General features: G+C 41.9%; 1 protein-coding gene across 5 annotated transcripts in view; it reads right to left on the bottom strand.

Annotated features, from left to right (window-relative positions):
- Positions 1-27,292, bottom strand: part of satb1b (SATB homeobox 1b) — a 76,003-nt gene that overhangs the window by 36,487 nt on the left and 12,224 nt on the right. For 2 of the 5 annotated variants that reach the window (XM_074683443.1, XM_074683442.1), the window contains exons 2-7: positions 25,919-26,157; positions 22,722-22,898; positions 21,632-21,758; positions 14,810-14,933; positions 5,538-5,649; positions 4,374-4,451 (exon numbers count right to left, since the gene is read on the bottom strand). In XM_074683443.1, coding sequence (XP_074539544.1) covers positions 4,374-4,451; positions 5,538-5,649; positions 14,810-14,933; positions 21,632-21,758; positions 22,722-22,898; positions 25,919-26,132 — 832 coding nt within the window. In that variant the 5' untranslated portion in view covers positions 26,133-26,157. The remainder of the gene's footprint in view (positions 1-4,373; positions 4,452-5,537; positions 5,650-14,809; positions 14,934-21,631; positions 21,759-22,721; positions 22,899-25,918; positions 26,158-27,292) is intronic. The other 3 variants (XM_074683444.1, XM_074683445.1, XM_074683447.1) reach the window with 3 other exon arrangements.

The following is a 27,292-nucleotide window of genomic DNA, read 5'->3' as shown; positions in this document are numbered from 1 at the left end:
TATGGTAGAGGAGGACATTTCTGCAGCCAAACCACTAACAGATAAATACAGGAGTTCAGTGTTTTCCCCCTTACGGGCCTCTGCCACCCTGATTGGATATGAAACAGCTGATCGTCCAACGACCGGTTAAAAAAAGAAAAAGATGGAAACGCAGATAAAAGAGCCTCATTGTGTTTGACCTGTGTCTTCCACAAGCCATGCCTTGGAAATTAAGTTCAGAACGTCTGCGGCCTCATCATGTGAAAAATAAATCCCTGAGAGACAGAAGAGTGTGTGTGTGTGTGAGTGTGTTCAATATCAGAGTGTGTGAGTCCACAAAAAGCAGGAGCAATGTTGAGAAATCTGATTCTCTTTTTACATCCTTAATTCTGAAATAAGGAACACAAGCTAGCTATTATAGCAGTTTTAGGTGAGGAAGGTCTGACTTTAAGCGTAGGGAGAAGGAGTTAATCAGAGGATACGCCTTTGTGAAGCTAGACTAAAAAAAAAAAATGTCTTTGTACTGTTATTTAACGTCGTTTTGCGGCAGCTCCTGCGTTGGGAATCTTTAAGTCCATAATGGTTGCTAGGGAATGTTTTAAGGCAGGTTTAAATGATGTGCTCAGACGGTGAAAACAATGATTTGCCATTCAAAGTGCTACCCACAGAGAAGTGAGCAAGCTGAATGTTTCAGGTTTCCGCCTCTCTTTAAGGAACATTACATATGCCGAGGCTTTTTACGCGCAAGATCCCGAGCAAGTGAGTGAGGGGGCAGCGTTTAAGAATTCATACGCATGGCAACATTAACACCTCAGAAGTGTGCTGCGGCCTCCACATCCCACAGAAAGAGATTGTGAAAAGAGTAAATTGCTGTTGTGGGGAGGAAGAGGAGGGGGTGAGGGTCTTCAACAAGCTGAATTTTTCAGCAGATGAAAGATTAAGTGCATGGATGTTTTCCAAAAATACCCACAATAATCGTGTGTTTGAGCCGCCTGTTTCTTAACTGTCAGCAGGCAAGAAACACCCGGCCAAGACGGGTCTATTGAGCATATATCGAAAACAAATGATGTGGGGGGAAAACAAAACAAAAAAAAATCTTGGTAATAATCACATCTCTTCCCATAATCCCTGGCATTCCCTGGCTCTGATGGTATGGCGTGTCTATTCACTCATATGTGAATATGTGTGTGTGTGTGTGTATGTGTGCATATGCTTGCTCGCACAGACTGCTGGGGGGCATGCTCACAACACACAAACACACAGGCACACACAGGCATTTCCATGCAAATTGAAAAGAGAAGGGGTGACAGAAGAGCATGGCAGGCCCTGGGAGAAAAAGGCTGCCACAGAAGCGGGAGTCCTCGTGTGGAATCCTGCCACAAAAGAGCCCCGGATTAAACACACAATGGGAATGGGATGTGGGCTGAGAGAGGGAGGGAGCATGTGTGTGTGTGACTGTGACTGTGTGTGAGAGAGAGACACATACAAAGTGACCCAACTCTCTCCTGTGTTGGCTTCCCTGCTCTAACGCTGCCACGTCAAAAAGAGGAGACGCCACATTCGCCGGCGGCTGCTAACACCACTTCAGCTGGCAGAGCGGCGCGGTAGCTTGCCAGTACCTGTGACCAGGTACTTATTCTCCTTGACTTCAGGCTCAAATGCAGCGTGGAGAAGTAAATGCAAAGTCACACTTGACACCGCCGCAGAAGCACAAAGAGACGACCGTGCCACTCTTTCCTCCAGCCTCCAAACTTTTGTGTCCAAGGCGGCAGACAGCAGACCGTCATGAATATTAAAGCTGGGGGAGTTTCTGGGGGTGTGATGTGGTCACCTGAGGCTCGTGTGCCAGGGTTGCGACTCAGTGGTTTGGTTAACGTGACACAGCTGGGTAAGAGTATGTGTGTCAGCACATCTCGAGATGTTATCTTCTCTGGATATACATTGGTGGTTTTGTTCTTATCAGAGTTTGCAGTTGCCAGAGAGAAACCAAAAAACCCTTCTGAGCAAACGCTTCTTCTGCCTCTGCTTTTAAAGTGTTTCAATGAACTCTCACTGATATTACTTTAAGGATGTGGCCATGAAGATATCTTTAAGTTACAGGTTGACATGCAGAGGGTAATATAAGGTTAAGCGAATCTAACAAACGGAAAAAGTCAAGCATTTATTTTAATCCGACTTTAAAGGGCTGTTTGGTTTCTGGATTAGGATTAAAATGTGATAAAGATTCAGTTCAGGCAAGACATGTATTTAAAATTAAGGTTAGGTATCAGGGGAGAAATGTGACTCCTCAAAACTAAGATCAAGTGTGTGTTTATGTAGTTTTTTGGTTTGTTTTTGAGTTGTTATTTGTGCCTTTAATTGGAGAGGAAAAGAGAGCAGACAGAGCAGGAAACAGGGTCAGGGAGTGACATGCGGGAAAGGTGCCACAGGTTGGACCCGAGCCCTGGCTGCCCACTCAAGGGCTCCCCTCATCAACCTAGACAGCTAGGCTATACTGGCGCCCCTCAGTTTTCACTTAAAGGTTGTATGTGTGACATCAATGTTTGGTTTAAACTGGATAAAAACTGGAGAATGGTTTTCATGGTTTAAAGTACAACATGCTAACTTTTTCAGCTAATATGTCTGAAAGTAACACAACAACAGAAAAAACTGATATTACACAGGTCCTAACATTAAGGAAAACACTTACCTGACTAAAATTACTGAAGTGTTTTTAATGATAATCATGTCTAATGTGTTTTATTATCAAGGAACAAACACTAATCAATAAGTTAGGGCTCACATTCTTGGTCATTTGATGTTTAAGGCATATTTTGAAGCATAACTGCAAAGGTTGTTCATTGTAGGTATAAAGAGCTAAATGTGCATTAAGTCTAAGACACATTTCTCTTTGGGGAAAATAAACTGTACTGTATTGTACATATTGTATAATGTTGTGTGGTGTCCAAAGAGGCAACATCCGGTTAGTAAAAATGAAGTCTATACAGAAGTGTTTATAGTTGCTGTTCATTGAGGATCCACTTGAGGCTGGCTGTAGAAAGACCCAAAGTCACGCACACCCAGCCACAAAAACAGAATTTTACGACATTAAAAACATATTTACAGCCTGGTTCTAAAAACGTCTTGGGTCTAAAACCCTGATTTCACTATCGGCACACACTGTACGGTGAGTGAATTTTTTTCTAACTTAGCGGTTTGGAAGTTTTCAGGATCGTAGCTGTTCCAAAGGAAACTCACAGCCAGCGGCATACCAAATGTGGCTGCGTCCGTGGATTGGCTTCATTTCTTTGTCTCGGGTACAGACAGGTGACGTCGCAGAGGCTATGTCCATGTTTTGTACAGTTTATGGTGGTGTCATATCAAATCTTGTTGAATCTTGTGGTGTGGTGCCGTTCATGTTGTATCATGTCGTGTGCTGTTGTCTGATGTTGTATATCATGATGTTGCATATCATGATGTTGCTTATGTCCAGCCATGTCGTATTGTATGATACGGTGCCATATCATGTCATATTGTGTTGTATGGTGTCATATCTTTAGGTGTTGTGTAGGGATGGGTATCTTTCACATTTGAAACGATACACTACTGATGCCCGGTACCTGGCAATCGGTAGCGGTACTCAACGGTACCAATTTTCAGTACTTTTGGTGACTTTATGAGGTAAAACATATCAATTTGATTAATAATAAAATGGAAATTCTTTTCTATTTAGCATATTTATTCTTCAATATATAACCTAGCAATGCTGTGTTCAAGTCCAGCATAGAAAATTGCCCACTCTTCCACTCCCTCACAGTCACAAGGATGCATTTAGGTGCTTAAACATGGTACCTTTTGACTTTCTATGAATCGGTACCCGGTACTTTTGAGATAATTCGGTGGGTAATTAAAAAAGTACCTAATTCGGTACCCATCCCTTGTGTTGTGTTGTTTCAGGTCTAATTTTAACGTGTCATGTCGTATTGCAGTCACTAAAGTTTGAATTTTTAAAGACGCATGCCCCCCTGTAAGATGTGCAAAGAACCATAGATCATATGATAAATTTACGTAGTCTGAATGACATCACCAGTCTGTTTCTGATACAGAGTTTTGAACCTATCTGTCGATGGTGACCACACTGAAAATGAGGCGGGCCTTGAGCCTCCACGCTCACAGCTCCTCTCTAACAGCTCCAGGGCGCCCATCTGTCAATCTGGTGAGCCGTGCCTCTGATTGGACGAACTGGCGATCATAATATCTCATATTTCCCATATTTGTAGAGCAGAGGTTGCAGCTTGGTTTGAGGTGCTGGTTAGTTTCAAAACATTTATCAGTGTGATATCCCTCAAAGTAAAAAGAAATCAAAGGTGTGTGCGAATGTGTGTGTTTGTGTGTGTGCCCATGTTAAAACGTACCTAGTGCATTGGCACGCGGGCTCTCACGGAGGACACATGTCCCCAGGTAGCCCTCCAGCTGGGAGGGTTGGCGCATGCCTGCACAGTTGGATGGGAGGGCAAGCACAAGCACACACACACACACACACATACAAACACACACACATTCATACATACAGAGTGGAGTTATGAAGAAAGAAACACAGGGTTAAAGCTTTGTACAGCCCTCCTCTCCCACTGCAGCTGAGCAGAAATATGACATTTAAAGAACTAGCATCGCTGAGGCCGCACCGCCAGCTGCAGCAGCCCCATTTCAGAGGAAAATAAAGCCAGATCGAAAACAATTATGACAGAGAATGTGTAGGAGTGTGCAGGATAATACACAAGTACAGCAGGTCTGGAGTAAGTAATGTTCCCAGCGTATGTTAGCAGACACTTTAACACTTAAACAGAAGAAGAAAAAAACATCAGATAAGATATGATCACAACACACTATTTGCATGGAGGCTGTGAAAACATTTTGATATAATATCTCATCTGTCATCACTGCGAGCAGTGGCGCACTGGCAAAGAGAAAAGATTGTTCAACAGATTGTTAAAGCTAATATCTCAACATTACACTGCCTTATGAGCCCTGCAACAGCGTGGAGTTCTGCTTAATCAAAAGACATAAAAATATAGAGGAATTCTTTCTCCAGCTGGGGTGCTACTAGTATCATATAACCTCATTTCCTGGTGGGTCAAAAGGGGATTTTTTACAGATAATATAAAGCATGCGTTGTTAGAGGGTTGATAAGAAAATCTAATTGAATTTTCGACTAGGCGGTGGCTGGTTGAAGTCGTTGCTGCCTTTTGTTCGTGGGAAACTAAAGCTCACAAACAAAAATAAAAACAGTCTGAGCCCTGTATTTGGCTCTGGCATTAGCTTGAGTTTAAGCAATAATAGATAAATCACAGATAACACTGTGCTTCTGCAGAACAGAGTGGAGTAATCTTGAGTTATTAGATAACAAGATAAAAATGTATTTCTGCTTCATGCAGCGGCAGGAAGACAAAGAGACGGTTGGCTAGAGAACATATTGTGATGGCGACTAGTGTGTGTGTGTGATTGTGTGATTATGTGTGTGTGTGTGGACAGAGACAAAAGTGTGAGCGCCATACTTTGCGCCCCTCCGTTTTGCTTACCCATCATATCTTTTGTCTTCTTGAAATGTTTATACCAGCGCCCAAATTCCTGACACTTCGCCGCCGACACATTTGCATAGTAAGTGCTGTTCACAATGGAGGAAATCATACTCTGAAAGAGAGAGATTGATTGAGAGGGAAAGAGGACGGGAGAGAGACTTTAGCTTCTCATTGTGGAAAATATACAGACATAATATTAAAGCTTGTGAAACATGCAGTAACACTGTAGCTTGTCAAAACAAATAAAAGATAGGGACAAGGTAAAACCCAGCACTAAAAATGGCAAGTGAAAAGTATCAGACATGCAGATATTTTTGGATCTTCTCTTCTAAAAGGTGAACAAATTAAATCAAACAAGGCTTTGTCTGTTCTTTTTTATCAAATGCCTCTGAGTTTGTTTGAACCGTTTCTGATTTCAGAGTGGGTAAATTACAAAGTCAACTTGGTGCTAAGTCTGTTGACATAAAAAGCAGGCGGCAGGGAGGATGTTTACCTTCAAAAAGAAAGAAGATTGCGCCTTATTGAATATCAGCATCTGGGGAGTTGTGCGATGTAAACAGATAAACCTCTTTTATTTCCCGTCTCTTTATTTATACAATCTGTTAAAGACAACAACTTCAAGCAGATCGAGGGCCGCGCTGAGCGTGTCGTTATTTCGTCGACTCTCTACCCCTCTCTGCATTCACTTCAGCCTCCCTCCTTCGCCGCAGAAAAGCAAAAAGGCGATATTTTTCTCCTTCTAGTTTCATTAAAATGAATGTTTTAACACCTTGCCGGCCTCGGGGCGAATAGGGAGGCCTGTGCAGGAGAAATTGTTTTTGATTGTTATAAATATTCAAAAGAACCAAACCATCTGTTTTCAAATTACAGGTATGCCATCTTTATCATTTTTTATAATATATGCGCTTGGAGGATGGTAGGGGAACCTTCTGGCGGAGCAGAATGGAGGGGTGAGCACAATGAACTGGTTCAGGATGATTCTGGTTCTTTGGCTGCAGCTGCAGAAACACGAGCAAACGCTTCTGTTTTTAAGCTCTGTGCTCATGCATTTGGTGGCTTTAGTGCATTTTTTAGAGGCTCAGATATAAAGATACCTACAATAACACACTTAAAAACACAATAAATCAAAATAAAAACTTCAAGTTTCTAGTTTACATGATCTGTAATGAGTAGTTTCTCACTCTTTTAGCTCAGTTTTACTTTCTTGTCAATGTCTCACAGCAAAAAAAACGAGACTTTATCAAGTGTCTTTGTCTCATTTTAAGTAAAAATTGTCTTATTATACTTGATTTGAGGCACTTTCAACTGATCAGTCCAGAAAAATGTCTTGTTTTTAGTTGATAAAAGACAAAAATGAGCGATATCTGCCATATTTTTTTTCTTGTTACAAGCAATTCAATTCAAATAACTTGAAACAAGACATTTTCTGGACTGGTCAGGTGAATGTGGCTCATATCAAGTCTAAAAAGACATTTTTTTCCTGAAAATAAGACAAAAACACTTGATAAGATTTCTGTTTTTTTCAGTGCATTCAGCAAACTCTGTATGTGAGGATCAGTTATAGCTGCAGTGCAACCAAAGCTGAGTCATGGAGCATTGAATGTGCCCACTAAAAGCAAGTGATAGCAACAGAAGATAGTGGCCGCAGTGCCCGGTTCCTGCTTCCACAGCTCAGGCCGCTTTGTTGCAAACGTTAGTGAAGCTGTCTGATATCAGAGAGGATGGTCAACTTGATAAACTTAGTTTCCATCAGAGGTCATTCAGGGAAGTGAAGTTATTAAGGCAGTCTGCACCACAGGGCTGGGACCCCTGTGGGATCACAAAATACCTTCCAAAAATCAAAAAACTTTACTTAAACTTACTTAAATTTTATATTACACCATGCAAACAGAAAAAAAAAGATGTGTCTTCTACATTTCCTTGTCACCGAGTGAAGCCAAGATAACGACTGTTTTAGCGGTGGAAACACTGAACAATGCCTGCACAAAGCTACTCCAACTTTATACGGATCAACTAAATTAAGCATCTTAGAGAGTTTTCTGTTCGTTTTTGTCTGTTTTTGGATCATCTGTACTCCTGTACTCCAACAGCAGGGGGTCACTGGTCTCTGCCACTTCTATTTTTGGGGGTTGCTGGCAGAAAAAGTTTGGGACAAGACAAACTGGCACTTAGCCTGGACTGTGCATGATCTAATAAAGCTGTGCGCAACTTTTCCAATGGTACCAATCCAAAGGGAAGCATGTGTTCAGACAGAAAACACTCAAAACCAAGAGTAAAAAAGACACAAGTTTGCTCTTTCAGTTTGCAGCAGGGCAGAAGTCAAAGCTACAGGACAAAAGTGAAAGTTTGTCAAAACTAGAGAACTTTAAGACTTTAACTGAGCAAAAGCCAAGTCACCGCAAGAGAATTAGATAAAATAGAAAAAGCTAGAGTCAAATATCAGCAAGTGAGTCAAGAGTCACGTTGAAGATTGGTGTAAAACTGCACCAACCGCACTGTGGCGCATCGTGTCATGATGAAAAATAGCAACAAGGGGCGGGGGGGTGAAGATGACTGCACTGGGACTTGCTCAGTCTAACAAAGCCGGCTTTGATAGATAGAGTGAAAAGCCTCCATTTAATAAAAACCCTAATAGAGTTCAGGTTAGGGTTAGGAAGTCAGAATTGAACGGGTCACACTTCAAAGCATGAAGCAGCTCATTCTTTGTGATTTATGCAGTAAAGCCTTTCAGAAACAGTAGCTACACTGTAAAAAACTGAAACCTTATCAAGTGTTTTTGTCTTACTTTCAGTAAAAAATGTCTTTTTAGACTTAATATGAGCCACATTCACCTGACCAGTCCAGAAAAATGTCTTATTTCAAGTTAGTTAAAGATCAAGATGAGGTCTGAGGTCTGAATTGGGGATACGGTGCCGATACCTGGTATCTAGCAATCGGTACCGGTGCTCAATGCTACCAATTTTCTGAACTTTTCTGTGTTTATGTGGTAAAAAAATATCAATTTGTTTAAAAATAAAATATGTATTTTTTTCAATTTAACATATTTATTCTTCAATATATAACATTGTAATGCTGTGTTCATGTCCAGCATGGAAAATCCCCTACTCTTCCACTCCCTCACAGTCACAAGGATGCATTTAGGTACCTAAACATGGTACCTTTTGATTTTAGGTGGATCGGTACCTGATCCTTTTGACAGAATTTGGTCGGGGACCTGTTCCTAGTCTGAACTGCTTCTAACAAGAAAATTAAAATCTGCCAATAGAACAAGAGAAAAGTTACTTGTAGTAGTACATTATTCTAGTTTCAAGCAAATTTTCGAGCAAATTTTTCTTGTTCCATTAGCAGATTTTTTTCACTTGTTGCAAACAATTCAGAGTTGGTTTTGTCTTTAAAAAATTGAAACAAGACATTCTTGTCTGGACTGATCGGTATAAGACAATTATTACTTTAAATAAGACAAAAACACTTGATAAGATCTTAGTTTTTTGCAGTGTAAAGTTCAGCTGTCTAGGGTTGTAAAACAGAAATGTCCGCTGCAAAAAAACTGAAATCTTATCATGTGTTTTTATCTTATTTAAAGTAAAATTGTTTTATTATACTTGATTTGAGCCACAGTCATATGACCAGCCCAGAAAAATGTCTTGTTTTAAGTTATTTAAAGGCAAAAATGAGGTCTGAATTGCTTGTAACAAGTATAAAAATCTGCCAATTGAACGAGGGGAATCTAAATAACTTGAAACAACACAGCTTTCTGGACTGGTCAAGTAAATGTGGCTCATATCAAGTCTAAAAAGACATTTTCTACTGAAAAGGAGACAAAAACACTTGTTAAGATTTCAGTTTTGCAGTGTCCTGTTTACTTTTTAAGATTCAGAAAACACAGAAAGAATCAAACTAAAAAGTTTTGTTCTTAACTGACTTGTGGAGCAGAAAAACATAAATTTAAGTTGAACCAAGAGTCGACGCTCCAACACCAAAACTAAAGATCTGACTGAAAAGCAGGAACGAGAAGTGAGAAGATTTCGTCTCTAAGTCTGTGGGATAATGAACTCCTCTCTTCCAGCCTGCCATCTTTTATTTACAGTATATCTGGGCTAAGGCGGCTCCAGGCAACAAACAAGAGGCCTGCAGAAGACTATCGTTCCCTCTGTCTCACTGCCTCTTTCTCCGCCATCTTTGACACAGATGTTCTAATAAACGCTCCTCATTAATCAGCCCTCTCCCTCAATACATCACTCTACCTCTCACAGGGGGCCCCCACGTGTATGTGTGAGGAAAACAACACACACACACACACACACACCTATTCTTCGTCTCACTCTCTCCCACTGCTCTGTCACACACACACTTATACGCACTAAGTGAAATCAAGCAGATAACCAGAGCCTGTGCTGCCACTGCGGTGCCAGCAGGAGGGCTGCGCAAGGGCTTGTCAACAGGTAGCATGGCTGTGTGTGTGTGAGTGTGTGTGTTTTAGTGTGTGTATGCTGAAGCATGTGTGTGGACCCTTTAAGTGATAGCCATCTGCAGCACAGAGAGCTTATCAGCAAGACCAGGAAGTGGCACTGGGCTGCTATCGGTCCCCAACATCTACTCCACTCCCCATCACGGGAGACAGGAAGAGAGAAGGAGAAAACACAGAGAGAAGAGAAGAGAGTGTGTGTGTGTGTGTGTTCATATTTGTGTGTGTGTGTAGGAAAATAACGGTGCAGCAGGCAGGTAGTGTAGGCGCCCAGCTGCCAGCATTAGAGAGTGGTGCACACACTGGCAATGAATACACACACAAACTACAACCCCTGCAGACAAACACACATGGTGCAGGTACACAAACACACACACACACACACATGCACAATTAAATAGGCACACACACATTCCAACTTAGCCTGATGTCTTGAATCAGCTGGGGGAAAGGCGCATCCCATTTGCAACACTGTGCCTTGTCTCTCGCCAACATCTAACACAGCTCAATTATGGCAGCTACCCACCTCAACTGGGTGACCCCCACCCCTCCCTTTTATCTCACACACACACACGCACACACACACTAACTGGCAGCCACATTGGGCCTATGGCAGCAGAGGTGGTGAAGACCTGCAAAGATGGCATTTTGATGACTATTTGCTGCTACGCAACACAGCAGCTGGTGCATCAGGGGCCGCCCAGCGAGAGCGCGCGGGGGGCGGGTAAGGAGAGGTGGTGGCGATGAGGAAGACCGGGGTGGCAGAGGGGGGCTCGTTTGTTGCCATAGTTTCTGTGAACAACGGCAAGGGGGTTGGTAAGCTTGGTAGCAACCTCGGAAAAAAATTAATAAACCTGATGGTGGCGGGATCAGGGGAAGTTTTATTTTCGCCAGATCCGCAAACGCGCAGCTCCGAATCCGTTCCCCCAGCAGAGCCACAATAGGCATGAGTGAATTCATTTTCCCTCTTTGAGTTTCCTCGTGCCATTTGTAGGCCAAGCACACAAAGCATGACTCCCTGCTACAAAAGAATGAAACTAAATGTTTGACAAGGTCCCGCACAAAAGCTGCGTTTCACAAAGTAACCCCCTGCCGCCCTCCCCTCCCCGCTCCGCTGACCCCTCCTCCCTGTGTCTCTTCAGAGCTCTGTTCAGAGGTGAGCTAATTCTCTTTCACTCTCACACTGCCGCTCTCTCATCTGTTAACCTCTCTTTGCGGTCCGGGATTACGCAGCAGAATTTCAAGAAAAACACTAATCCTGAAAAGGTGCCAGTCTTCTTCTGACTCCTGCAACGCCCCCTTCCCCTCCCACTCGCTCCACTTTTTTTTGGTCAACTCAGAAAGCTGAGAGTGCTGGCGGTACGCTTCTTGGCTTTTCACCCTCTCATCACACCACACCACACAGGCGGTGACATCAGCACACACAGGACAGGGAGTCGGCGTATCAAGGCAACGTGGGAACAGCCCTCAAACGTCACAAGCAGTCTGCTTCACCAATCGGGTGTTTGAGGAACAAACTGTCGCTCTACGGGTGTAGCAGGCCGCATTAAACCCCACAGAGTAACAGATGTCAAACACCATCCCGGCTGCCATGTTTGAAGACGAGGGATACAAGTCGATACTGAGGGGCCAGTTTCACATAGATAGACTTTAGACAAAAATCTGTGAGCTGTGTGTGGAATAGTTGATTCATCGCTTTTTAGAGCAAGATTACAATGGAAGTGAGGACGTTAAGACGTTTGCCAAAATTATCAATGATTTAAAATACTTTGTCTTCGTATTTTTGGTCATGGCAAGCATGGATCCATTAACAGCATGTAGATTGAAAATCCCTATGTTGGCATAGAGCTGAAACACAGGTTAAGCTGTTTGTGCTAATGTTCATTCCAAGTTATTCTGCAGTGGTCTGTTCAAACTTGAGAGTCTATCAATAAAATGAAGAGTGAGGTTACGTTAGCTCTGCTCGGTGAGGTTGGAGTTGGTAGATGAGCTCTGATGGGACATAACCAGGATTCACCAGAGTGTCTGGACACTAAACTACAAACTGAGTTTACAAAGATTGATTGTTGTCGCTTTACATCCTGGGAAAGGTTGCCTCATACACGGAGAAGTAGCATTAAAAAAGATCTGCTCTCCAAAACAAATGCATGCTTGGAGAGAGTCACATCTTCATGACAATTGGTGATAGTGCTCATGGGAAACGGAGTCTTTATCCCAGAAAAACACTACAGAATACAGCGAGTCCTCACAGGACTGCTAAAGTGAGACTTCAAAACAAAAAACAGCACTGCTAGCAAGCCTGTGATTCAGTAACAGAAAACATGAAAATGATACTCCGGCGTGAGTAGGGATGGGTACTGAGCATAGACTGTATAAAACAAGGTCGTAGTCTCGCCGACGTCACCCGTCTGTTTCTGAAACGGAAAATGAAGCACATCGGCTATAGCGGCCACATTGGTAGTGGCAAGGGCTTCGCTTACAGCCATAGGGCGCCTGTCGGCCATGTGACCCTCAGCTGTGCCTCTTATTGGGGGAGCTCACGATCTTAATATCCTCTGAACGGCCAAAGTAGAAAAAAATCCACCCCCCCCCCCACCGGTACAGTGGGAGCCGGTAGTAAAATTAGTGACTCAGACAGGAGACGTTTCTTGAACCAGGCTGTAAATAGGTTAATTTCTGCTTTGACAACGTCCTTTTTTGGCTTGGTGTGTATGTGACTTCCGCTACTTCCGGAGCTAGCCTCAAACAGACACACGAGAAACAGTAGATTTTAGCACTTCAGCATTGACTCATATTCTTAGACCAGAGGTTGCCGCTTGGTACTGAGTCAGGTACTTTTATAGGTACTAGCAAAATTCTGTCAAAAGTACCAGGTACTGATTCACGTGAAATGGGTTGGGAAAGGTACCATGTTAAGGTAGCTAAACCCATCCCACCCTGAGACTGTGAGGGAGTGGAAGAGTTGGCAATTTTCCATGCTGGACATGAACACAGCATTGCAAGGTTATATATTGAAGAAAAAATGTTAAATTGAAAAACATTGATATCTTATTATTAAGCAGATTGATATTTTTACCACATGAACACAAAAAAGTACCAAAAATTGGTACCATTGCTGATACTGATTGCCAGGTACCGGGTATCAGTACCGTGTCGTTTCAAACGTGAAAGCTAACCATCCCTAGGCGTGAGTTCAGCTGGGGTATGTTATTTTTTAAGGCCTATAAAGCTTTAAGCAAGAAAAAATGGAGGGAAATAAAATTTATATAATTTTGTGACAGAAGCTTTGCACTTGCTCTCTTAAGGATCGTAAAATTTATTCAAAAAAATGTCTGGATCAAAATTGTAATTTAGTATAAATTCAAAATAATCTTCTAAAAAAGAATCCTAGCATGTGCGTCATACCTGTGCCTTTACAAAACCTATGGTTCTCAAACTTAAATGTTTTGGTAAAATATGATTGAACTAAATTCAAGAAGTGAGAAGGTAGCATGCTTCTTTCACTCACTGCATTAGAGGACAAATAACACTCTGCAGTGATTGAATCAAACAAGAATCTACAAGACTTCCTGCATGATTGATTGCTTTAGGATCAGCATTAATAATAAAACACATTCAAGAGAGAAAGACATAGACAGCTTCACTTCAAGATATCAGAGAAGCTCCTTTCATTCTCACTGGAAAGCTAAAACAATCTTCAGTTTAATTTGAGACTAGTGTGTGTGTGTGAAAATAGCAAATCTGTGTCTGAGAAAGTGTGTGTGCCTCTGTGTGTGTGTGAGCGTGTGCTAGATCCTCTGAGCTCGTGTGTGCTCTCCTCTGAGCCGTCTTCACATATGGACCGTAAACAGGGTGATTACCAGACCGGGCTGGGCTCCGCCTGAACGCCACCCAGGGACTCTTTACATCATCAGCGCACTGCTCATGCCCGGCTAAACACACAAACACACACTGTGAGAGGAGCAGCTCACACACACGCATACACACAGCAGAACGCAAATGAGGGTCTCCAGGTGACCATACGGTGGCCCGGGAGGAGTGCTGGCTTCACACTGAAGGAACCTACGCACACTTTCGGATTTAAACACACACAACGCGTGCAAAACACAAATAACGCTCTAAGATATATCCGCGTTTGTTGATATACATTTCAGAAATGTACTCATGCGAATACACACGCACATATTTCCTCACACTCACACATTATTGGCCCCTGTGAGAGATATACTGCCGTTTCATTCCATTCACTCCAGAGCTGCCTCCATGATATACTGACTACGCTGCCTGTTAATACAATATCTGCACTGGCGCTTTCGTTCCAAACCTCACAGCCGACAAAGGGAGAAAGCACAGAATGTAACACCTAACATGTTTGGCTCGACGGGCCTGATGCTATGAAATGTTGAGAATTAACTAAATGAGAAAAAAGAACAAAAACAATCCAGATCTTTCTGGGTTTCAGCCAATGTTTATCTAACAATAACCATACGTTCAACAACACCTCTGCTTTTTGGCTGCCACTACACAGTGTGTGAGAGTGTGTGAGAGTGTGTGAGTGTGTGTGTGTGTAGGGGGCTGTAAAAGAAACCAAAAAAACATGCAGCAAACAGATGACAATAGCTATTGATTTGGTTTTCTATGCGGATTCTCTTTCCCACTCGATCAAACTCAGGGCATTTGATAAGTAAAGGACAAAAGCAAGAGTGATGGAGAAGGGGGGTTGTTTGGGAGCAAGAGGGGGAAAGGGTTCGGGCGCTAATCGTTTTAAATTTTAATTTTTTGGAATAAGGAGACTGGGCTTCAGCACCTGTGATAAGGGACATTCTTTAGCCAGAGAGCTCTGATTCATGTCTTTGAGTAACTCCTTGAGGGCGTTTCTTACTGTAGAGTGGCTCCATTGCTCGGGCGGCAGGTCCTCCAGCTTAGGACAACTGTGGAGAGAGAAAAAGAGAGGAGACATATGGGAGGTATGGGGGTGGAGGGAAAGGGGACAAACAGGACAGATAAGATAGGGAGAAGAGGGGAAGGAGGGGAGGAGGAGATAGGGATGTAGAGGGAGAGAAGGGGGAGAGCATGAGAAACAATTCGGATGGAGGAGAGGCAGAAGTAGAAAAGGAAAGCCAGCAGCTCTGATGGTATCTTCAATGAAATGATAAAATACACAGTTCAGCAACACAATAGCAACATTATTTAATCTTGGTGTTAGGGTCGGACAGTTCTGTGATATATGGGGCGAAGGAGTAATAACACCAATCTTTATATCTGGTGATACATTTCAGACAAACAGCTGCTGTGGAAACACAGGGAAGTTCTTCAGCAGCATCCTTAACACATGACTCAATATACATTTTATCTTAACATTTAGTCAAAACATTTTCTCTTCAAATTAATTCATATGCCAGTTCAGGAATTTATATTTAGGGTGTATCAAGTGTTTAAATCTGTAACATTTCACTCTTTTACTTGTGTGATAATGTGTAATAACTTAGCCTCCCAATGTGAAGCTGCTGTGCTGTCCCTGCTGATCTATACAGTAAGGAAAGGTCGTTACACGCTGATTAAAGTGGAGTTATAAATGAATAATCCTAACACCAAGTCAAGTACAAAGAAAACACTCTTTCTGTAAACATTAAAGCCCTGTTTTTAATCTTAAGCTTCAAATCAAAGTGCAATGGACACAAAACAAGGACTGTGTTGCGCTTTTACGATGGTGCTTAAATGCTAAGCAGTGACAGACACGTGTTGGTCAGACGTTTTGCTATATGTGTCCAACAGATCAAACGCGTGTTACAAGAATGTGCTTGCTTTTACAGTTTAGATGTAGAAGAGAAAATATTGTGATTTTGTAAAGGCCAATGGTCGTCATTGTCGCGTTAACGAAAATAAAACTTAAATTCGCCAGAGTTTGAATCATCAGTGAATCATTTTGAAAGGGTCGTCAACAAACATTTTAGTTCATAACTTCAATCAACTAAGTTTACACCTGAATGTGACACCTCTTAAAACTTCATCCTTTCTTTGAGAATAAAACACTCAACCTAAAATAACTGCTGGATCCTTAAACCAACTGGAGTGTTGATTGATATACCAGGTCCGGACATTCGCACAAAAGACGGCCTTAAATATCAGCTGTGGTATTAGTTTTTGGTATCCAGAAATCTGAAAACATCATTATAGAGTGTATATTACAGAAAACAGTCGTATAGGAATTGTGTCATCATAACATTAGTGAAATACTCTCTACACTGTCTGTAGCATGTGTAGCGAAGCAGGAAGTGGCTCAGAATTGATTGATGATAATGTCCCATAGTTTTAATTTCTATTATTTGGGTTGGTTGAACTTTTTCCCATGAGTCAGGCCCAAATCAGACTGTATGGCTGAAAATTCAACAGCACGGTCAAAGGTAACTGGAGACTACTTTGACGACCCTAAAACTGCTTGTTTTTCTGACCAGTAGGGCTATTCTCGCAATTTGATTCCATTACAATTTTGGGTGCTGATTTGGTTTAAATTGCGATTCTTCGATATTTACGATGTTTAGTTTGCTTTTTTAACACCAGACCAGGAGAAGAAGTTGAATGATGATGATGATGTCTACGGACTATATCAGGAACCATATGATCCTGTAAAATGCATATTTCATGAGTCAGAGAGAAACATTTTACCCTCAGCTAGAGAAATATGGTAACTTTTTCCAAGCCAGTTTATCAACATAGAATGAAATGAGGAATTTTAACTGAGGAAAAAAAATATTTTTTGACAATGAATTCTGATTTTGGTATTGTCGAACAAAAACCCTGATTTAATGATTTTTAGGATTTTTTTCAATTGGCCGATCAATCGAACTTTAATGGTTGTTTAACGTGAAACATAAAGATTTAATTGTTTCACAGGTATTTTTTAATGATTTTCAATAAAATAAGATTGGAACATTGAAGGTATATGCTGTCAGTTATAAAAAAAATATATAAGAATTGGTATCAGCCTAAATTGGTATCGGCAGTTCATGCTTTTTAAAGATCGGTAATGTGTAGCAAAGCAGGAAGTGGCTCAGAATTGATTGGCTGATGTAAACAATGTGTCATAGTTTTAATTCCTGTTGTCATTTGGATTGGTTGAACTTTTACCCATGAGTCTGGCCCAAATCAGACTGAATGGTTGAAAATTCACCAGCACGGTCAAAGTTAACTGGACACTACTTATTTCCTTATCTTATAAATACTTGTTTTTCTGACCAGCACCCCAAATTAGGGATGCACTAATACCGATCCTGGTATCTAGTATCGGTGCCCCTCAAAGCTGGATCGGTATCAGTGGGAAGGAGCCAATCCAGGCAACCAGCTTTCCCCATTTTCTTTTTTACCAGTGCTCTTGGATACTTAATTTTGAATGTTACCTCTGATGCACTTCCTTTGGTTTTGCTGAATTACCAGTCTACAGGGTAAAAAATTTTACAATTGAAAATTAATTTCTGAAGTTTTGTTTTTACCAAACTGCTGGTAAACATAACATTAACTTCAGTAACTACATATATTCATTTTTTGCCTTTTGCCTTACACATTACGAGTAAGGGTGCACCGATCCCAATTTTCTGGCCAATCACCAATCTCTAAAAAGCCTGACCTGCTGATACTGATATTTATTTTTTATAACTGACAGCATATACCTTCAATTTTCCAATCTGATTTTATTGAAAATCATTGAGCAATACCTTTGAAACAATAATTTTAACTTAAACAGCCAATAAAGTGTCCTGAGTTTTAGGTCTCAGAGCAACATAGCAACAATGGCTGGCTGTCAGACCTTCCTGGAGGTATGTAAGATCAGTTTCATATGTAAGGATGGGCCGTTCACTGATTCCCCAAAATTAAGGAAGTCTTATCCCACAGTAGGGCATGCAGGTTATTGGTATCAGAACCTAAAAAGTTGGATTTCCAATAAGAGGTTCAAGTGAGAAATCAGTGAATAGCAGGAAACATATGAGGAAGGATTAACTGATGATCGAAATTCTCTCAAACACAATTTGTCAATCGCTCATTGTTTCAGTACTGCTCAGGCGCTCTCTTAAAAACTGGGAACAAATTACTTTGCCCACATCACAGATTGTAGCATTAGCCCAAGCCTGTTTAAAATATGTATTGATGAATTGGCCGAATCGCTGGGACAATCAGATAGACGGAGTGGTGGAGACAGAGCGGGGAACCAGAGAGAAAGAGAGCTGAACACACGCCGGCTCGTGTTCTTTTTTCCCTGCTGCAAGCGCCCCTCCAAGACAGACAGATTTCATTTGGCGCATCAAGCAGATGCATCTGGAGATTGCTCTGTCTCTCTCTGCCTCCCTCCCTCCCTCACTGCCTCTTTCTTTCATATTCTCCCTCTCTCCCTCTCTCTCCTGATTGTTCTGATTAGTTAATTACTTTATACAACACATCTGCTGGATTGATGCATGAATTATACATCAGCTGCATGTGGCGACTATTATTTCGTGTTACTTCTACCTTCCTGGCTCGTTGTGCTCGGCGAAACAATTTAAGGTGTTACTGGCTGGATTTCTGCAGCAGTCAGGGTGAAGGGATGTAGGGATGGTGGGAGAAAAAGAGGGAAAACAAATACAAAACAATAACAACACTGACAACAATGTGCAGCAAAATCCAAATAGATTTATATATCAAATAAACTCGCTTTGGCGTTAGCTGGGGCTAGGATTGTGTGCCGCGGGGATTCGGCTCTACCTGGGCTCTAAAATTGAGAAATACATCTACATGGAGGGTGGGAGTAACTAAAGCTGAGAGCACCCAGTTGGGTCTGGATGAATGCTTCATGTGTGTGAAACATATGTTAGTGATGTTAGCATTTTACAAATCAGTGAATTACTTTTCCTTAAACCTGCCATGACACTTGACAAGTGGGAGAAATGAGAGATTGAACAAATGGTGATGGGTGTATAAATGCATGAGACAATGTGTGTGAGTGTGTCCATAAATCTGTCAGTCTCTTGTGTTGCAAACGTTACGAGCAAGCAGATAACAGGAGAGAGGAGTAGAAAAAGGATGCGTGCAACGGTCGAGGCTAACATCTGCTTGTAAGAAAACACACTCACACGCAAACAATGGATTTTCCAGAACACCTTAAACTGCTCCAGCAGCCAGAAAGCCTCTGGGGAGACGGAAGTGAACAAGAGGAGGGAAGGAGGGAGAGACGGGGAAAAGGGGGTAGTGGAGAAAGACAGCTATCTGTGCATTCAGGGGCTAGCATGCCGGAAATAAACACAACCTTCTGTATGGCTGGTGAAGGTGGGTGGCGGTGGTGATGGTGGTGGGGGGGCACAGAAGGAGACGGAGAGGAACAGCAGCTGTCACAAGCCTCCACACCAGCTCCACTCTGTGTGTCTATGAGCACATATGAGCCTGTTGGCGTCCGTGTCTATAAATGCTCGTATGTATAAATACAACGCAGCCTCACACCTACAGAGTAGCATTTAGCATACAATATGGTGAGTGATGGCACAAGACAGCTAGCTGCTCTCAGAGTGAGAAGGGCCTGTTTTATTACATGTGATGTAGATCCAGGGGAAGTATATTACACTTAAAATAGCCGGTGCAGCCGGGTTTATTTATGGAACTATTTCAGGTGAACAACCTTGCATTCATCTGCTGCAGAGTCATTTTTAGCTGTGAGCAGTCTCCAGTTGCCCACCACCGCGTCTTTATTTATTTTAAAGGAGAGCTTAAGTTGATTACTTATCGCATCCCATTTGGAGAATCTCTAATATCAGTCTGAACAAATATTTGTGTAACATGCACATTAGCTAGAATCCCCTACTGACTGAATAAAGAGCTGCTACAGTCGAAACAGTGTGAGCTAAACTTAAATTAACAGATAAACTAATCTATTTGGCATCATTAGACGAGGAAGTTTCTGGATTTGGATGTTTTTTTCTTACTTCCTCTGAAAAGGTCAATCTGAAATATATAGATATATATATGTGTGTGTGTGTGCGACTGTGTGTGTGTGTGTGTGTGTGAGTAATACTATTCTCAGAATCAAACATGCAGAGGGCATCTGCAGATTGGCACCTGCCTCTGGGCATACAATACGTGCTGTGTGTGTATAAGTGTTGGAAGTAGAGTCTGCTGGGTGAACTTGTGGCTTTAGATATGTATGGAAGATTTCCAGCAGCAGTGTGTGTGTGTGTGTGTGTGTGTGTGTTTTTTTAGGATCATTTTTGTGAGAGCTAGGAAGGTTTTGAAAGAAAACAAAAAGAGTTGAGGCAGTATTTATGGTCAGCATCCTATAAAACGTCACATCCTGTAGTGCTGTGGCGGATAACAAACCGCTAACATAAAATAAAGAAATCTGAATTTAGAGTTTCATTAGCTAAATATAATATAATATTTTCCGTGGATTAAGTCTTTTTAGACTTAATATGAGCCACATTCACCTGACCAGTCCAGAAAAAATCTTGTTTTAAGTTATTCAAAGACAAAAATGAGGGGTGAGTTATTTTTAACAAGCAAAAAAAAATCTGCCAACAGAACAAGAGAAAATTTTCTCGTACTAAGACATTATTCTAGTTTTAACCCTTGTGTGGTATTTGTATTGTTGTTACTTAGCCAGTGTTTATGGGTCTATTTATGGGATAGTATATGAGAAAAAAAAAGTTGGGTTCCCGCAAGACAAAAGGGGAAAATGTGCAGGAACGTAAGAGTAGATGGTGTTTGTTGAATTTTCAACAATGTTTCAACTTTCAAACACGCACGCACAAATACACACAGACACACACACACACACACACACCTTGTAAAGGAACAGGAGGCCCAGAAAGGAGGAAGACAGAGTGGGGGTACACAGGACCTACACGTTAGCCCCGGGTCCCGTGGACCCAAACACCCTGTATGTGATATATATGCGTAGGTTGGGTGTTTATATATATACACAGAAAATGAGCCAGAGCCAATGAATTTCAAGTTAAAAAAATAATTAATTGTTTCGTTTTTCCTTCGATGAAAACGGGTCCCACAGACTAGAATACCATACAAGGGTAAAGCAAATTTTCTAGCAAATATTTTTTGTTCCATTGGCAGATTTTTTTAGTAGTTACAAGAGATTTAGACCTCATTATTGTCTTTAAACAACATAAAATCAGACATTTTTCTGGACCAAAAAGTTGAATGTGGCTTATATTGAGTATAATACGACAATTTTTACTTAAAACAAGACAAAAACACTTGATAAGATTTCAGTTTTTTGCAGTGAGAACAGACTGTGGGATCTAAAATTTTTACTTTTGTACGTCTGAAACCAGCGTCTAGGTAACTGTAACTTAAGATACATATTGGAATTCACAAAAACATGCTTATTTATGAAGTTTTAATACCTAATTTTAATATTATTCCTCTTACTGACAACAATCTGATTATGTCCCTTTTAGTCTAGTAATTTTTTGTTCTTTTTCAATTGAATCTGAGTTTAAAATCTGCCTGTTGCAGAATTAGGAGAAAAGGATTGTTTCCCTCGCGAGAAGCCCCGCCCCCAACTTTGATGTGACACTGATTTTATCTGCACGAGTATGCACAAAGGATTCATGACGTTTGTGTTCGTATGTTAGTGTGTGTGAGTGCGTCTCACCTGTGCAGCTGGATCTTAAGCGTGACCACATGGTAGACGTCCTGCAGCATGTCAGCTACTGTAGCGTCTGGTGCGTCTGTCACATACGACAGCGGGACGGGGTTCCACTTCCCCACCTGAATCATACCTGGAAAACGGAAAGCATGGGTCACCATGGATAAATATTAAAACAATCACTCAAAAGATTAAGTTTCTACACTTGGATAAAAGAAAAGTAGTTATTTTTCACAGTTTTTGCAGACAACTTTCCCACATCAATAGAAAGAAAACTTTGGATTTAAAATCAATGCCGTGTTTCTCAGACTTGATGGAGTATATTCAAAGATAACAAGATGTTTATGTGTTGGTGGATTTTCTTATACCTCTGCACAGAAAAGCTTTGTTTTGCACATCATGAATAAAGCCACATGTAGCCACCCCAAACACCCTTCACATACTTCACTCGTTACGAAAAATCCCAACAACCATGCAAAAATTCCTCCTGAGACGGCCTCAAAAAAGATGCAGCCCACACAGCAGGAAGTAAGCTTATACAAGCAGAGCACTAGTATGTGTGTGTGTGTTTTTGTGTGTATGTGTGTGTGATGGACAGGCTATAATAAAAGAGCACACTAAGAGGCACCTTGAAACAGCCACCCTCGGCCTGCGTGCGCTCAAGTGCAATTAGTAGACCCTTTCCTCCACCTGCCCCTCCCACCCACTGACTCACTGAGGGTAAGTGTGTATAAATATATACATTATGAGAGTGTATGTGTGTTTTTGTGCGTATAAAAAATGTGTGCAAGTCTGTGCATTTAGCCTCTGTGTGGGAATGCATGAGTGTGTGTGTGACCTCTGAGAGACTTGAGCATCTCCTGTCTGGGATCAGTGTCAGGATGTGTTACTGTGGCTTCAGATCTGCTGGCGGTTGGCTATTATGGTCGCAGTGTGTGTGTCTGTGTGTGTGTGTGTGTGTGTGGAGGGTCTGAGTGTGCGCAGCTTGTCAGAAAACGCTGTAGAGCAGACGTTAATGAGCATTAGAGAGATAAAACAAGAGGACAGAGAAGGAAGAGACGATGATGGGAGTCAATGGGTGACATCAGCGCTTTACCTTTGGCCTGAGCCGCCGAGCTGTGGGAGTAGCCCAGCGACAGCAGGGCCATCTCGATGAGCTGGTTGAAGAGCATGTCCTTGCGCACCAGGACGAACTCTGCGTGCTCCTCCTTGCTGTCAAAATCCATGGGATTCTCGTAGTGCTCCACCACGCAGAACACAGGCAGCATGTTGCCTGAGGACACAGAGACACCGGGAGTCAGAAGGGGAAGGGTTCACGTTTCCTCACAGGCAAACTTTGACCTTCAAGTATTCTGTATTTGCAGAGGGAGGATTAATATTTAGCGCTGATGATTGGGTTACACTGAGATTGAGTGTCAAGGGATTATGAGTGAGTGATAAGTACTAGAAAGAATTTAAGTGTTGAGTCTGACCACACAGAAGCATTTCTCATCTTTAATGGATTGATTTCTGTCCGACCCTTCACTTCTTTGTCACATCACAGCAAGGATTTAAGCACTCTTGAGAATAAATTTCCAGATCTTTCAGATAATAAGTGGAAATCAGAGCCCGACCGATTAATCGGTCGGGCCGATTAATCGATTAATCGGTCAGGCCAATTACGCCTGTACTGATTAATCAACATCGGCCAAAATGTAGCCAATTATAAAAAATTTTGCTGTGTGTTTGTGGGTTGGGCTGCACACTGCCCGAGTGCCTGCCCCCTCCGTCCACCATTATCTAATGTAAGACTATAGAACGATGTTTTAACATTGTGTTAGTTGCTTTTTTGAGAGATAAACAGTGATAAATGGTAATGTTATTTCACACATCCACCGTTATCTAATGTAAGACTAAAATATGGCATTTTAACATCGTGTAAGTTGTTCATTGTGGGTTTACAGTTTGACTTTTTTTCTACTTACTGTGTTTAAAGATCGACTCCTTTAATTTAATAGTGTTCTGTCTCTGTCTTGAATCATATGGGTATTATAATAATTTGTGTTCATATACAGTATATATCCTGTGTATGTCAGTGAATTTATTATATATATCAGCCGATATATCGGATATTGGCCGATATATTGGATATCGGCTTTTTTTTGCCCCCAGTATTGGTATCGGCCCCAAAAATCCCATATCGGTCGGGCTCTAGTGGAAATCATATGAATCATCAATACAGAACCACCACACAACTAAAACTCTTCGTCCCATAATGCAGTGCTTCATGCCTCACCTCAAAGACTTTGTCAACAGCGGCTCTGCTTTTCATGGAGAATGAGCAATCCTTGTCCAAAGACCACTGAACGTTCAAGAGACACGCTGTGCAAATATCACCCAATAAGCCCGTCTTTCTCAAATAACACGCTCAAAGTTGAAGAAAGTTTAACAACGCAGGGACGACTCAGTCTGGTTGGAATATCAGGAACTTAAAATGTTGTGAAACTTGTTGAAGGATGTATAAAAAGACCACTTCACAGTGTCTGAGAAGCACCCTGTTGTTTCCACTCTTCTGTCACCTGAACAAATTCTCAACATTTATTGTCTTTGCCGATTAACACGATTCCCATTCTTATATTTTTTCAATCCCAGGCATTCCAGAAGATGCACAAAGCTCTGGCAAAACAATCAATAAGCCGACAGATGCCAGGGAATGTGCTGAAAGAGCTGCTTTTCTCCTGCCCTGATTTTAATAGATAAAGATCTAACAATAAAGACTGCTGTGTAGGTTCATTTGGGGGATCAATACTGGCTTTGTTTCCAGGGCGCCCAGAGAGGGCTGCGGTAAATATTGTTTCGGGCTCGGACACAATGCCCACTGTGGGCCCTCTCTGCGAAGCCTCCGCGGCGCACCGCCCGCCTGCCTGCCCGCCTCCATTCGACTGCTTCACCCTTTACCCAGGAAGAAACGAAAGGGGAGAAACCGAGGGAAGGGGAGGAGGCTTGGAGGAGCAAACATCGTAGGAGGCCAAGAGAAGCAGAGATGATGAAGGTGAAAAATTAGGCTCTCTCAGCTGGAGCGCGACACGTAGATTAAAGGAGCAAATAAGAGAAACGGCCCATCTGAGGACACTCACACAGCCACATTCCAAGAGTTCCTGAGTCCCTGATGCCCAAAGAAGACCGAACCAGCCAAACAAACAAACAGACGAGTCTTAGCTGGCAAGCACAAATACAACTCCAGTTTTCATTTCAAAACCACTAAAAAAAAACATACTCATAAAAAGATACATATTTTGGATAGCTTTTCCTGCCGTGATTCTCACCCAATGACACCAGTTTTATTAAAAAGCTATGTCATAATCTGAAAGTACGGGCTCCCTTTGAACAGGAATGGCTCTTAAAGGACAGAAAGTTTCTCTTAATAAACAAACGCCGGAGCAGGAGGGCTGCGGCTGGAGAGGAGCGGTGACACAGCCCCGTGCAGAGTAACTCTCACCGTGCTCTTCTATTAGCTATTGTCTCTGCAAATAAGTGGGAGTGTGTGCATTGTGTGTGTGCGTGCAGAGATGACTAAAGATGCATTGTAAAAAGGTTTAAGAGTTTTGGAGAGCAGGCAGGGGGCTGTGATGGTGGGTGGAAGGTGGTGTGTTTAAGTGTGTGTGGGTGGGGGGCTTTTTAAACTGCATTTAAATAGCTTTCCTCTATTTACATGGTTTACTTTTTTTTTTTTTTTTTTTTACTCTTGTGCTGGAAGTTAGTTTTACTATCCTCAAAGTGTCCTGCTGACTGGGAGTGCAGATGAAAGATAATTTCTTTATTGATTAGTCAGACAACATTTAACAAGTTTATTACATTAAGTCTATTAGATGACTTGATATGGAGCTGCAACTTATTATTGGAGTTCAAATTTTCCAGATTCCAGAAATTGTGATAATAATTTCCCATAAGCAACTTCTTATTTTGCACCACTGAGAGTTCAAGTCCTGGTTTATTCAGTTTTCGGTCTCACGAGACAAAGAAAGCAGCAAAAACTTAAATTAAGGGAAACAAATGTTTGGTAGTTTTGTTGCGTTCCAAGCAAAAATCGATATTCTTTTAACAAGCAAATCAATTCATCTGCAAATGTTTTCAGCAAAATCAGAATATTCAAGAGGTTTCCTCCACAAAGAAAATCAGTAAACCCTCACCTCAGAGTAATTTTTGCTTTTAAATAACAGACAAAATCAGACAGAATTGTTGACTTCTTCGCTTCTCTTTCTTTGATGATTTTTTTAAAATTTTTGTGTGATGAATCACTCTTGTTCGTCTTACCTCTCTTGTGGCAGGTCTTCAGCAGGTGCCCGGTGGGCTTGTAAGGGACCCCGGCGAGCTTGGCCCCGGTGCTGCCCAGCCTGGCCCGCCCCAGGGGGCTCCCGTTCTGCTCCAGCCGGGGCAGCTTGGCCGGCGGGGCCTTGGCCTCTGCCATGCTGTTGACCAGCTCAGAGTTCTCCTTGCCCAAACACGCCTCGCTGAGATGTTCCATCATTCTCAGCACCTCTGCTCACTATCACCTGGGGAGACACACGCACCATGATTTGGCTGTCAGAGGAGATATGTGTGCGGTATAAAATGAGAAGGAATGAAAAGTGAGACAAGGAGAGCAGTAAACACGAGATCTTTTGTGTTGATTTCACTGACGTGTTTTAAAAGAGCACAAAAATGTTCTTTCAGTAACTGAAACCTCGGAGAACAAACCCATTATGGCTATAACTGTCAATTCTCTTCTGTTATGTCGACGCAGAACATGGTGACGTTTCCGTGCTGCTGTAATGTTCCCATTTTTCAACACATGTATTATGTATGGCTGTCCCGCTAGAGATTCCCATGCGAGAGGGGGCAAACAAGCTCCGGTTTTAGTGCAAACACATTAATTTGCTGGGAGATTCCACTTGAATGGATACAGTGCAGTTCAAGGAACAAGGTTCTGCTGCTGCGGCGCACGCAGAGAGGGGAAACTAACGTAATTCGGTTTCTGAGTCACTTGGTGCGGCTTCACATTCATGACGCAGCTCAGGAGGGGGAGGTAGGTGAGAGGCGGCAATGTCAATTTTCAGCAAAGCAACAGAGACAATCAGTTACACAAATTTACAGGTGTGAAGTTTTATTTTTAGTTCTGCATGTGCAGAGAAGAGTGATGTGAGTTTACAGCTGAGCAGTGGAGGGAGAGAAAAGTGGCACTGCAAAACTTTAAATGACAAGTTGCTGACTCATGAAGACAGCCAGAAAAAGTTAAAGAAAAGGAAACCGAGAAATAGGAAAGAAAGATGGAGAATCTACCACAGTTTAACCACAAGTGACTTATCATTTGTGAATCATCTGAAGCACCTGAGTGAACTTTAAGTTATGATAAATATAAGCTGCACTGAATTTAAAATCCGCAGAGGGAAAAGTTACCAAGGGTGACTCTGCATGCAGGTTGTGCTGATGCACATGAACAGGAATGCTGTTTGTCAAAGAGTGAAAAGGGGCAAAATCATCCACCCCCACGCAAAAGATCATGAACTCCTCTATTCATAACATGCAATGAGGCAACTAATTCCTCACAAATAGGGGAGGAAAGAAGCGAGGGATGGGGGGGTAAGAGGAATCCAGACCCGGATCCAGGTCAGGATTTTTGAATGACCCTTAAAAAACACAAGATACAGG

The sequence above is a fragment of the Halichoeres trimaculatus genome, unplaced genomic scaffold, assembly GCF_033239565.1.
Source record: "Halichoeres trimaculatus isolate MK-OKI-2021-1 unplaced genomic scaffold, fHalTri1.1 fHalTri1_scaffold_12, whole genome shotgun sequence".
In the NCBI taxonomy this organism is placed as follows: domain Eukaryota; kingdom Metazoa; phylum Chordata; class Actinopteri; order Labriformes; family Labridae; genus Halichoeres; species Halichoeres trimaculatus.
This window is presented reverse-complemented; position numbering and strand designations above follow the sequence as displayed.